The sequence below is a fragment of the Sipha flava genome, unplaced genomic scaffold (assembly GCF_003268045.1).
Source record: "Sipha flava isolate LNK unplaced genomic scaffold, YSA_version1 249_pilon_pilon, whole genome shotgun sequence".
NCBI lineage: Eukaryota > Metazoa > Arthropoda > Insecta > Hemiptera > Aphididae > Sipha > Sipha flava.
The window spans coordinates 1,280,490-1,292,750 of record NW_020272898.1 but is presented as its reverse complement, the minus strand read 5'-3'; the positions used below and the strand labels follow the sequence as shown (position 1 = coordinate 1,292,750).

At 25.7% G+C, this 12,261-nt stretch overlaps 2 protein-coding genes across 2 annotated transcripts; one reads left to right on the top strand and one right to left on the bottom strand.

The window, feature by feature from the left end:
* Positions 1-2,641: 2,641 nt before the first annotated feature.
* Positions 2,642-3,118, bottom strand: LOC112684444 (craniofacial development protein 2-like). The gene has a single exon (XM_025555980.1). It carries the CDS (start codon positions 3,116-3,118, stop codon positions 2,642-2,644), a length of 477 nt encoding a protein of 158 aa, XP_025411765.1.
* A 932-nt stretch (positions 3,119-4,050) lies between these two features.
* LOC112684364 lies at positions 4,051-12,169 on the top strand. Its single transcript, XM_025555857.1, has 11 exons — positions 4,051-4,253; positions 4,371-4,470; positions 4,584-4,739; positions 7,571-7,716; positions 7,943-8,101; positions 8,159-8,247; positions 8,388-8,542; positions 8,600-8,867; positions 9,314-9,552; positions 9,683-9,781; positions 11,878-12,169. Exons 2-11 carry the CDS (start codon positions 4,381-4,383, stop codon positions 12,076-12,078), a joined length of 1,602 nt encoding a protein of 533 aa, XP_025411642.1. The 5' UTR covers positions 4,051-4,253; positions 4,371-4,380; the 3' UTR covers positions 12,079-12,169.
* The last annotated feature ends 92 nt before the right edge of the window (positions 12,170-12,261 follow it).

The following is a 12,261-nucleotide window of genomic DNA, read 5'->3' as shown; positions in this document are numbered from 1 at the left end:
ACTTTTTATTTTATTTATATTTATTTTCTACAAAAATGGACCAAATTTTAAACTTTGGTAACATATAATTATGTATAACATTAAATCATGGATATGTTTTCGGGTTAAAACTTTGACATGTATTATTTTAGAAAATCAATGTAATTAGAGAAGGGTAATGCTTTTTTGTTCTCGCAATTCTTCTTAATATCCATTGTTATAAATCTATGTAATATATCTTGTATGTTTATAAATATCTTTTTTTTTTTTTTTTTTTTTCATTAAGGCCTTTGAGACCATCTTGCCATAGAACAAATCTTTTCCCATTCTTCTCTATTCTCCGCTACTTCTTTCCAGTCCCTGTGATCACATTCCGCTCCGCCAGCACTTAGGAAATCTTTTTTAATTCCATCTTCCCAGCGTAGCCTTGGTCTACCCAGTGGTCTTTTTCTCTTTGGGTTTTGTTGAAGTACCCTTTGAACCATTGAATCTTGCTTCCTAACTGCGTGTCCTGCCCATTCCAACTTACTCCGTTTGATCTCGTTTATAATATTTGGTCTATTGAACAGCTCCGTCAGTTCTTGATTATGTCTTTTTCTCCATCCTTGAAGCTCTTGATCATATATAGGTCCATATATTTTACGAAGTACCTTCCTCTCAAAAACTGCTAATCTTTCCTCCTCAGTCTTTCGTAACGTCCAACATTGTGAACCATACATGACTATTGGTCGTATGATTGTCAAATACAGTTGAGTTTTAACCTCTTTTGACATGACTTTCGAGCTTAGTAGTTTGCCTAGTACATAGAAGCATTTATTTCCCATTTTTATTTTTTGTTGAATTTCAATTTGACATTCATTCTTCTGCGTTACAATCATGCCCAGGTATTTAAAATCTTCTACTCTTTTGAACTCGTACTGGCCAACTGTTATGTTTTCGGTTTCCTGAAGGTTATCTAGTTCCCTACTAACTTTCATGTACTGCGTTTTCTCTATGTTGAGATGTAGCCCTATCTTCTTTGCCGATTCTATTAACCTGCCGCATAAACCTACCACTTTTTGTTCGTCTTCTTCTAGCAAGACTATATCGTCTGCATAGGCGAGCAGACTGAAGCAAGTTCTATCCATTCTTACTCCTTCATCTCTTCCAATATTTATTTCTCGGACCACCTTCTCTAATACTAAATTAAAGAGTACTGGCGACAAGGTATCCCCCTGTCTAAGTCCGGTTCTTACCTCCACCATCCTCGATGTCGCGTTTCCTACTTTGACTTTGACTTTAGTTTGTCTTATACTAGCTTCCACTAATTGTACTATTTTCCTTGGGAAATGAAAATGTTTCAGAATTTCGGTTATGCTAGTTCTATCTATACTGTCATACGCCTTTTGAAAATCAACGAAGATAACATGGAGTTCCTTATTATATTCCCAGCTTTTCTGGAATAACTGCCTGATCTGTCGTTGACCTATTTTGCCTGAATCGACATTGATAGTCTCCCATCACTTATTCGGCCAAAGGTTTGATTCTATCCAGGATGCAATATGGTGATACCTTATATGTTGTATCTAGCAAAGCTATTCCTCTATAGTTACTACAGACTTGCTTGTCGCCTTTTTTGTGTATTGGGCATATGTATGCTACTCCCCAGTCTTTCGGTAAAATTTCCGTCTCCCACACTTCTTTTATCAACAAGTATATACTTTCTATCATGGAGCTGTCCGCATGCTTTAAAATTTCCCCTTGAAGGTCATCTTCCCCGGGTGACTTGTGATTTTTGAGCCTTTTGATCTGTTGTTCGATTTCTTCCTTTGATGGGGTGGGCAGGGATCATCATTGGGTTCGTTGTGTCCATATATAAATTTATCAACTGGTGATTCACAATTGAGTAGCTTTTCGAAGTACTCTGCCCATTTCTCCATTATTTTTTCCTGATTCGTCACTAGGCTTCCATCGTCCTTTTTCAGAAATTTTTCTTGTCTTCTATATCCGCCTTTAAAACTATTTACCTTGTGATATAACTGCCGTGTATTGTGTGACCTATAATCCTGTTCTGCCTCCCTCATTAAATTTTGAACATACTTTCTCTTTTCACACCTCAAAATGTTAAGTACTTCTTTCCTTTTAACTCTAAAGATTCTTTCTTCCTCCTGATTGTTAGTATCATTTAGCCATCTTTCTCTTGCTATTTTCCTTCTTTCCAGGGCTTCTTGGCAGATAGCATTAAACCAGGGTTTCTTCGTTCTATGGGCTTTCCCTAAAACTTTCTCCGACACATTTCCAAGGGTGTGTTTAATTATTTTCCATTGCTCATCTACTGTTTCGGGGTTTGAGTTTAATTCTTGCGCCATTTTCTGTATGTTCTCTTGAAATTCTCTAGCTTTCCTACTATCCCTGAGTTTCTCTACATCATACCTGACAATTTCCGATTTCATATTCCTACTCATTGTTTTTAGCTTAACCCTAAGGTTTCTAGCCACTAGGAAATGGTCTGAGTCGCAGTCAGCTCCTTTGTATGTTCTTACGTCCGTTATGTTATTGGCAAATCTCTCAATTATTAATATATGATCTATTTGGTTTACGTGCCTACCATCAGGTGACACCCACGTCCCTTTATGTATGTTCTTATGCGGGAACATTGTACTCTTGACTTTAAGACCTTTCCCTATGGCCATATCCACAAGTTTTGTGCCATTGTCATGTCGTGTAAACTGTGGGTACCAATAGTTGGTCTATATGATCTATATGATCTCTCTTTCCCTATTTTGGCGTTCATGTCTCCTAGTATAATTTTTATTTTGCTATTACTAATCCCTTCTAGTAGTTGTTCTATCTCAGTATAAAAATCTTCTTTTTCTTGTTGTGATTTGTCCTCCATGGGTGCATGTACGTTAATGAATACGATATCGAACCATTTAGTCTCTATTTTTAGTAACGCCAGTCTTGGGTTAATTATTCTAAAATCTTTTATCGTTGGTACTATGTTCTTACGTACCGCAAAACAAACTCCATATTGTCCTCTTTCATCACACCCCCCGAAAAGGATTGTCATATTGCCCATGTCTATACTTCCTGCTTCCTTCCATCTTATTTCCTGCAGAGCTACTATTCCTAGACCATATTTCTCTACTTCTTTAATCATACTTTGTGCAGCACCGGGTTTGTAAAGAGTTCGTACGTTCCAAGTTCCAAAAGTAAGTTCCGTGTTTCCGTTTCCATGTCTTTTTCCATTAAATCTAGTCCGAGGCTTGTTCTTAGGATCCTGAACAAAGCATTTTTACAAGGCAGGGTTGTTAGCCCTGCGCTCAACCCCCAACCTGGAGGACCAGACTGCCCCAACCACTTAAGGTCAGGGTACGGCTACTGCAGTGTACTGAGGGTACACTGGGCGATGGGAGCGCCACTATCTCTACGCCATTTTATAAATATCTAGCTTAATATTTTATTGTATATAAACCTTTCTTCAAATATATATGTTTTTTCATACATTTTATAATTATCTATGTGCTAGTATGTAAATAGTATATAATATTACGTATTAGTTTTACGTGTGTACAAAAAAAAAATAAGTATTTTAAAATGTATTATTTAAATATATTATTATAAATTATTTCATATAATTGATACCTGTTTATTTTATATGTAACTAATTAACACAATAATTAAAAATTAGCATATAAATAAATAGGTACTAAAACGCGTGTAAAAAAAAAAAAAAAATCCTTAACATTATTTAAATTTAAATAAATTAATTGAAATTAATTGCATCTTCAAATAGGAAATTTCAGATATTAAATTAGGCACTAAAATATGCACTATAATATAATATATCTGTGTCTTTATGTCTATGCTAAATACTCATGGATTGGTTGGTCATAAAATGTGAACCGTAGTATAGTTTAAATTGAATGTAATTATTATCGAAAAATATAATAATTATCATTTAAACGCAACAGTATAACTTCTTAAACAAATAAATAGTTTTATATTATAATTTTTAGAAATTTTATGTTGGCAACACATTTTATGCCGTTGTCTTTCGATTCCAGTCCTTATCATTTTTCGGACAACTGCCCCCAACTCGACAGTAGCAATGAAAGGGTTAAATGGCGGGACTTTTCAACGCTTATCAATTTTAACGGTGTTTGTAGACTAGAATTGACCTTCTAATATCTTTTATCCATAGCTCTTAAGTTTTCATATACCACACATTCATATTATAATTTGTATGTAGTATTTTATTGGTTCTATATATTTTTCATCTTTTTCTACATTTAGTAAGTATTTACGTATAACAATTTGTATCCAGTGCAAAACCAATTAAATATAATTTATATTGCAATAACAATATAAATTAATATTTATATTGTTACTTAATAATGTTTGGTAATTAGATGTAACATAATGGAGGCGAGAATTAATCATCATATTCGAGGTATATTTATGCTGAATCAAAAAGCTATTCCTCCAACATTAAATAAACATCTTACAAATGTGAGTAATTATGTTTAATATTCTTCATCTAATTAACAAAAATATTTAGCAGTTTTTTTTCTTATTTTCAAATATTTGAAACATCTTTGTTAATAAACTATGTGTCATTTTAGAAAATTTTTAACAAACCAAATAAAGAAGGAATGGAACAAGTATTATATCATTTACTTCCACTAACAGATCCAAATTGCTTAAAAACTCTACCCTGGCCAATATCATCTTTTAAAGATGCTGCTGAATTTCGTAACGCTGCCACACTCATAATTAATGTAAGTTGTTATTTCCTGAAATAATATATTTATTAATATTAACATATATAAATTGTGAAAAATTTAAACCACAAAAAAATAACTTATTTGATTTATCAGTTCAAGTATTAATATCAAATCATAGGGTGATTTTGTTTGTGTAGAAATTATTATATAATATCTCTTATGATCATTGTAAATTAAATAAAGTCCTGAAATAAAAAATACATGACATTTTCTTTTTATAATTTGACTAAGTGCCAAGTACTTTAGTCCTCTCTTATATTTTTTTTCTAAATTCAATTAAAGGTGATCTATACTCAAAATATTGCTACTATATCATTATATCTTAATCTTACCCAGTGGGAGATCTATTATTTTCTTTTGAGGGGAGGGGCAAAATGATTAAAACAATATATATTTATATATTATAGAAAACTTATATTATTATAATAGTTTGCATTATTATTAGTGTTCCTTATTTAAAGTGTTATATTCACGTGAAATTAAGATTCAATTTAGACCAGTATAGGGATCCAATACGTCTCATATTTGAATGAAATGTCCTGGTGTCCTGACACAAGTTTAAAAATAATAATTTTGTCCCGTATTTTAGATAATCCGTCTCATATGTACCTTATTTTAAAAATTAAATTTTTTCATGTCATTTAGTTTTTTAAATTTTAAATTATTGATAAACTATAATATTTAAATCAAATTATAGTTAAAAATATTTGATTATAAAAAAAAATCTGAAAAACAAATTAGAATAATCTTTTATGTTTTTTTTTATTATTAATCACCTTAATATATTTTGTAATAAATAAATTTACCATAGGAAAGTCATCTAAATATTTGTTTTTAATTGTAATTATAATTTATATAATTTATATTTGTTTCAAGTAATAAATATTTTGTTTAACTTTATTTTATAGTATATTTAGTAACTGAATAATATTAAATGTTACATTGAGGCCAAAAGTAATCTAAGCTACCAAATGTTTACAAAGAATTTGTTTAACCATCATTACATTTTTCATTTTTTAATATGTTAATTGCTAACAATTCTCCCCTCCACAATTTAACACCAATGTAAATTACAAGTATAGGTATGATTTAAAATGCCTTGTTTTTTTTTAAAAATAAATCTGGGATTCCTAGACCAGTTGCTTAAAATTTTCTGTGAACTTATAATATTATTCACATGTATTTGTGATTTAACTTACTTAGATTTTTATTTTTTCATTCGTAAAAAAAAAAATTGGTTTTACTTGTATCACAGATATAGATTAGATTATTTTAATAATCAGTAACATAAAGTATAACTAGATTATATAATAATAACGATTAATGTTTTATTTTAGAAAACCTAATAAATATATAGAGCAACATAAGATAATATTTTTGACAATATATAAATAAATAATTAATGTGATAGGTAACAATTTATAATAAATATACAAAATTAGTAATAAACAAAATAATTTATTTGCTACATAACTTTAATTACATTAAATATTATTAAACTAATAATTTACTCTTTTGGAACAAAAAAGTCAGCATATTAACATTTTTAATCAAAAAACAACTTAATTTTAAGTTAATCGTATTTCTTTATAATCATATAAATAGTAATTAATATACATTTTCCCACCAATTACAATTGTTCATGTAATTAACAAATGCCTATATTCACATAATTACAACTCTGATATGTGTTCATGTATTTTAGCATTTATTTATTCACGCATGTTTGTATTCACTTAAAAAAGTAAGACCCCTTATTATTATTATTAGTACATATTAGTATTAGAATAAGAGTACCTAGTAGATATATGGTACATTAGAGTAATTTAAGTGCCTATATATAAAATCAAAATATTTCTATATGAAAAAAACATGTATTTTAGTAAATTTGAATTATTAACACTATTGTATGTACCTAAATGCTGTTTAACAAAAAAATCTTTTATAGTTTCTGATTTTATATAAATGTCAATGCATGTGTATGTAAAATTGCTGTCATAATATATTTTTTTTTAGGTTTTTTAAAATCATATAAATCATGTTTTTGTTGATTAAATGAGTTTTTTAAAAAACTTCAATATAATCCTGAAATATACTACCTTAATAATAATAATTATGATTTCTTTAAGATAGATATTAAATATAAATGGAAAAAAAAAATGTATGTTTCGTTAGATGATTAAATAATAATAGCTTTCTATCTTATATGTATATATTTTTATTTTAATTTTAACAATTTTTATCATTTATCATTTTTAACTTTTTACTTAAATCATTGAATATTACATATATTTGTATTAGTAACAGTTTTGATTATTAGTAGTATTTAATTTAGGAACCCTGAGACAACTCTCTTATCTTCCTTTAGAATTTATATTTAAATTCTTGACTATATATATGTATCATAATATAATTGAATTTAGAACTATAAATTTAGGTCCAAAATTACTCATAAAATTTAGTTTACAACTAAAATTGATTTAGATTATTAACCTGTGTTTGGATAATGGGTAAAAACAGGTTCCTCTTAAATCCGTCACTGATCCACCCTACCCATTAAAATCAAATAAATGTTGATTATTTTTTTATTCTAAATAAAGAGATTTTTTTTCCCAATAATTTGTCAGAATTATTTGTATGGAATAAATATAGAAAATTTGGATTTATTTTTAATGATAATTAGTAAAATTTCTATGAGTTTTTGTTTTTATAGATAAAAAATACAGATTATCATTATATTTATATATGATTAGTTAAATTTAAATAGAAATCATAATTTTTTTATTGTATTATTTATTATATAATTATATATTATTGTTGTATAGGGACTAAAAGAATTTGTATATGAAAAGTCTTCAAATGTTGTCGCAAAAGTAAATTCTTCATTATTAGCAAATCCTGGTGGACCAGTATTTATATTTTTTATGTATCAGTTTTGCTTGTTTATCAAGTATTGCGAGCTAAAGAAAAAAAGGTAAATACATTGTATCTATCTAAAATTTTAGTAAATCTATTTCAATGAAGGAAAAAATTTTATATTCTTAAGTAAAATTACTATCACAAAATGTATGCTATATATATTATATATATTCTGTGACACTACATATTCATACCTAATTAGTTTGATTGTTTGATATTTTGAATAGGTATTCTCTAATAATCAAATATTAGTTTTTATTTTATAATCATTATTTTTTAGGCATTGATGTTTTAAATGCACCAACATATGTTGATGATGAATATATTGATAAAAAAATATCAATGTTTGATGGAATATCAAAAAGTAATTTTAATGAAGCAAATGAAATAGTGTCTAGAATTGATTACAATCTAAAAAATATGGCCGAATTATCTTTGTAAGTAATAATAATTTATAAATAATTATTTATTTTATATTGTATGAACAATTTTAGGAAATATAAAGAAATTATTCTAGATAGTAAACAACGTATTAAAGATTTGAAATTAGAATTACTAAATATTGAGCACTCTGAAGCAACAGGTACATAAATGATTTTATAAATATTATCTTATAAGTATCATATATTTAAATCCTATGTTCATATTTTCTTATGGTAAAATAATTGAAAAAATATTAGTTATTACTGATTAATTAATTGATTATAATTTGTTTATCTAAAGAAAACGAAGTTGCTGAACTAAAAAAAAAATATATCTATTTATATGATAAATTTAATCAAAATAATTTAATTGCTATGAAGTGTGCAAAATTAGCTGATATAATTTCCAAAACTCCAAAAAATTGCAATGCCAATTTGATAAATATAACTTATAATGTAAGTCTTAAGAATTTATGTTGTGTTTATAAATGATATATATTTTGACATTATTAGGATAAAGACGAAATAATAGGAAATTATGGAAATATAGACCTCGTTAAGTTGCTTACTATCATTAAAAGTTCTTTAAAGGATCATATAAGTTGGTGTGAACAGATAAATGATGAACAAACTATTGATGACAATATACTTGAAGTACAAAAATCTGTTGTAGAAATGTCAGAAATGATGCAATGTTATAAAATACTTTTACAACAACAAAATAATGTGATTGAGAATTTAGAAATTGAAAATCATAAATTAGATGTAGAAATATTCACTAGTAAGTTTATATTTGTACCAATATATTTATATTTGTTATATATTTTATCATGAGTCACTTTTTTTTTTATATTATAAAAATTACAATCAATATTATTTTATTGTATAGAACAACGGTTCTTAACTTGATCTGCAATATCTTGGGGGGGTATGAATTTGTGATTAATTCCTTGGGGTCCATAAGTTATCAATGGATATATACATGATTTACATGCAATTTATAAGTGTAAAATATTGAAAGAAAATGTAATGTAGTAATGAAGTCCATAATTTGGAAACATTTTTTGACAGGGATCAACAAGGCTTATATTTCAAAAGTCTAAGAACCTTTGATGTAGCAAATTACTTTAATTTGATCAAATGTTTTGTTATAATAACGATACATTTTTTTGATTTTCATGAGTATTTGTTAGATTATTTATCAAAGTCATTTTATTATTATTTAGAAAAAAAGTTTTGATAATATTGATCCAAGAGTACGATCTGTTTATGAAAAAATTCCTCCAATTGTCCTAAAAACAGATTTAGTTGAAAGTCCAAAGTCAATTAAATTAGAATATTACAAAAAATCAAGTCAATCAACTATATTACATTGTAGTAATAAACCATATACTTACCAGGAATTATCTTTAGATGACATTAAAGATATATATACTGCTACACTGTCAAATCAAAATGAAGTTGAGGTAAACAATTTAGTTAATTTTCTCTTTTAAAAAAATGTTATCTTTTACAAATTACTTGAAAATGATTTTGTAAATTATTATATTTTCTGCTAATATTTATAATAAATTTAATATGTTTCAAATTCTACAGATAATTGTTGAAGAAAATGAACATTCATCCTCATTCAATGAATCAAATTGGACTAAGAATGTTACATTACACCATAGTAATGACCATGATAAATCTTTGGTAAATATTATAAATGTTGAATTATAAATTATTTAAAAAATATATTTTAGAATATTATCTTATCTCATAGTAAGTAGATGCAGTGCCACCTTAAGGTTACATGAGGTCCTAGGGCTCAAAATATTTCTGGACTCTTTAAATACTTAAATTGTAATATTATTATTTATTTAACACAATTTATTAATAGTTATTAAATTTTATATTTTATTCGCAAGTTAATTTTATATGAATTTCTGTTACTTTATTGTATATAATATAATTTCAAAATATTCTTTCCTATTATTTAGTTGTATACCTACTTATAACATTTGTATAAATTAATATTTTTTGTAGTTAAAAAAAATTAAAAAGTAAATTTAATTTATAAAACTAAAATAGTTGTCATAAAAATAATAAATATTGATAAGGGTCATTTTTAAACAAAGAATGTAATAGTATATAATGTATTATACCATATATGTGTACTTGATTCAAGAATAATTGCTTTGATCATCACTATCATATTAAATATCTGTTAGGAAATCTTACCTTAATGATACTATGAGGAATCATTTTATGAATTTCTCAACCGTTTTCTGAATAGTTACAGAATCTAACGAATTATTGTAAAAAAAAAAATGCCAAAATTTGGTGCTTATAGATTTTAAACAGTTGTAAAAATAAAAATTGTAGACTTTAAATTTTCACTGAATGTTTATTTAAATCACCATTTATTATAGATGATATAATTTTTAAAAAATTTTTTTTTTTTGAGCTATTTTTAGGAAATTATAATTTTCCTGCTGGTTTAACCATTTTTGGATTATAATACTTCCTAAGCTCTCTTTAATTAAATTAAATTTAGAAAATTCACATTCTGTATTACAGTTGGTATTAACTAGTTATCATTCTGAAATATTCTGAAAAATATTCTTTGAAAATGTTTCTTCTAAATTTACCTAATTTTAAGCATTCTATATTCCAGTAATACTAAACTGCAAATTTCAAATTGTATTGGATATGATTTTAAGTGTATACATGATAAAATTCTGTTTTACAATGGTATTTCTTTAATTTTAAGAATTCTTAAATTAAAGAAAAATCCAAGCATAATATATTGACTTATGATTTGTTAATTCATTTTTCTGGTTCAATTAAATTAATTTTTGTATTCAGAATTTGGATATTAATTTTCTTTTGAGGGTTTCATAATTATATAATTTATCTCTAATCTCACTTATTACCTACAAGAAAATCAAATATCTTTGAACCGATGTCAATAATGAGACTTTTATAAAATAATAAAAAAATTAAATTAAAATCAAAATTTATTAAATAGTTATAACTTGTAAATTAATATACAATCAATATAAAAAAAGTAAATTAATATGTATAAATAAATAAACAAATAGTTTATGTATAAAAGTTAATAAACAAATAAATGTATAAATGTTTAGATTGGAGTATTATATTTATAAAATATAACCGGTTTCAAATTAAATATTCATCATCAGGTATATACAAAGTCAATAATCAAAGACACGATTTAATTTTTATACCTGATTTTGAATTTTTAATTCGAAACCAGTCGTACTTTATAAATTTAATAATAATCCAGATTAGAACATTTATTTATTTTTTATATAAACTATTTGTTTTTATTTATTTTTTTATATATTAATGAGATTTTATTTTTGTAAACTTTTGTTACTTCAATAATTTCATTGATAACTAATATTTCTGATATAACTAGTAAAAATAATTTCATATTTTTAACAGAAACCTTTTTACCCATCTACCAAATAAAATTTAACATGTAGTTGATTACTAAGGTAAAACATGCATTCTAAATATCTTACTTATTGGTATATATCTATGGGTTTATATTATCACAAAAATAAGGAATACAATTATTAAATTCTGAACAAAATGCCATAACATTTTCCAATTTAGTATTCTGTTTACAATAATCATCTTACTATGGTATACTTTTGAACTTCAAATTATTTTCAAAAAAAATCCTAGCTTTTGATATGTATATGTATTTATTGATATATGTCATATTTTTATGCATGTTTACTATTCATAAAATTAATTAACATGTTTTTAATGTTCAGGTTGATAAGACAACAAATGCTACTCTTAAAAATCAACCAGATAAAATAGATGGAAAAATTGGTTCTGTAAATCAAATTAAAGAAGATGAAATCAAACGTGTATGTATATCTAGAAAATCAATTGAGAACATAAAGCAAAAATTTATTAAAATAAAAAAACAAGCTCAAGAAATGAGCACAATTCCACATTCACCATTTTAATTAAATTTCAAATTTTAATTAGTGAATTATACTTTGTTCTACCTATTTCTCACAGTTAAAAACTAATCAATTATATTTTATGTATAAATTTTATTTTAAATTTATACTAAACATTTTTTAAATACTTATAATAAACGAATAATTACATTAATTTTAAAATATAGTATTGTAATAGATAACACA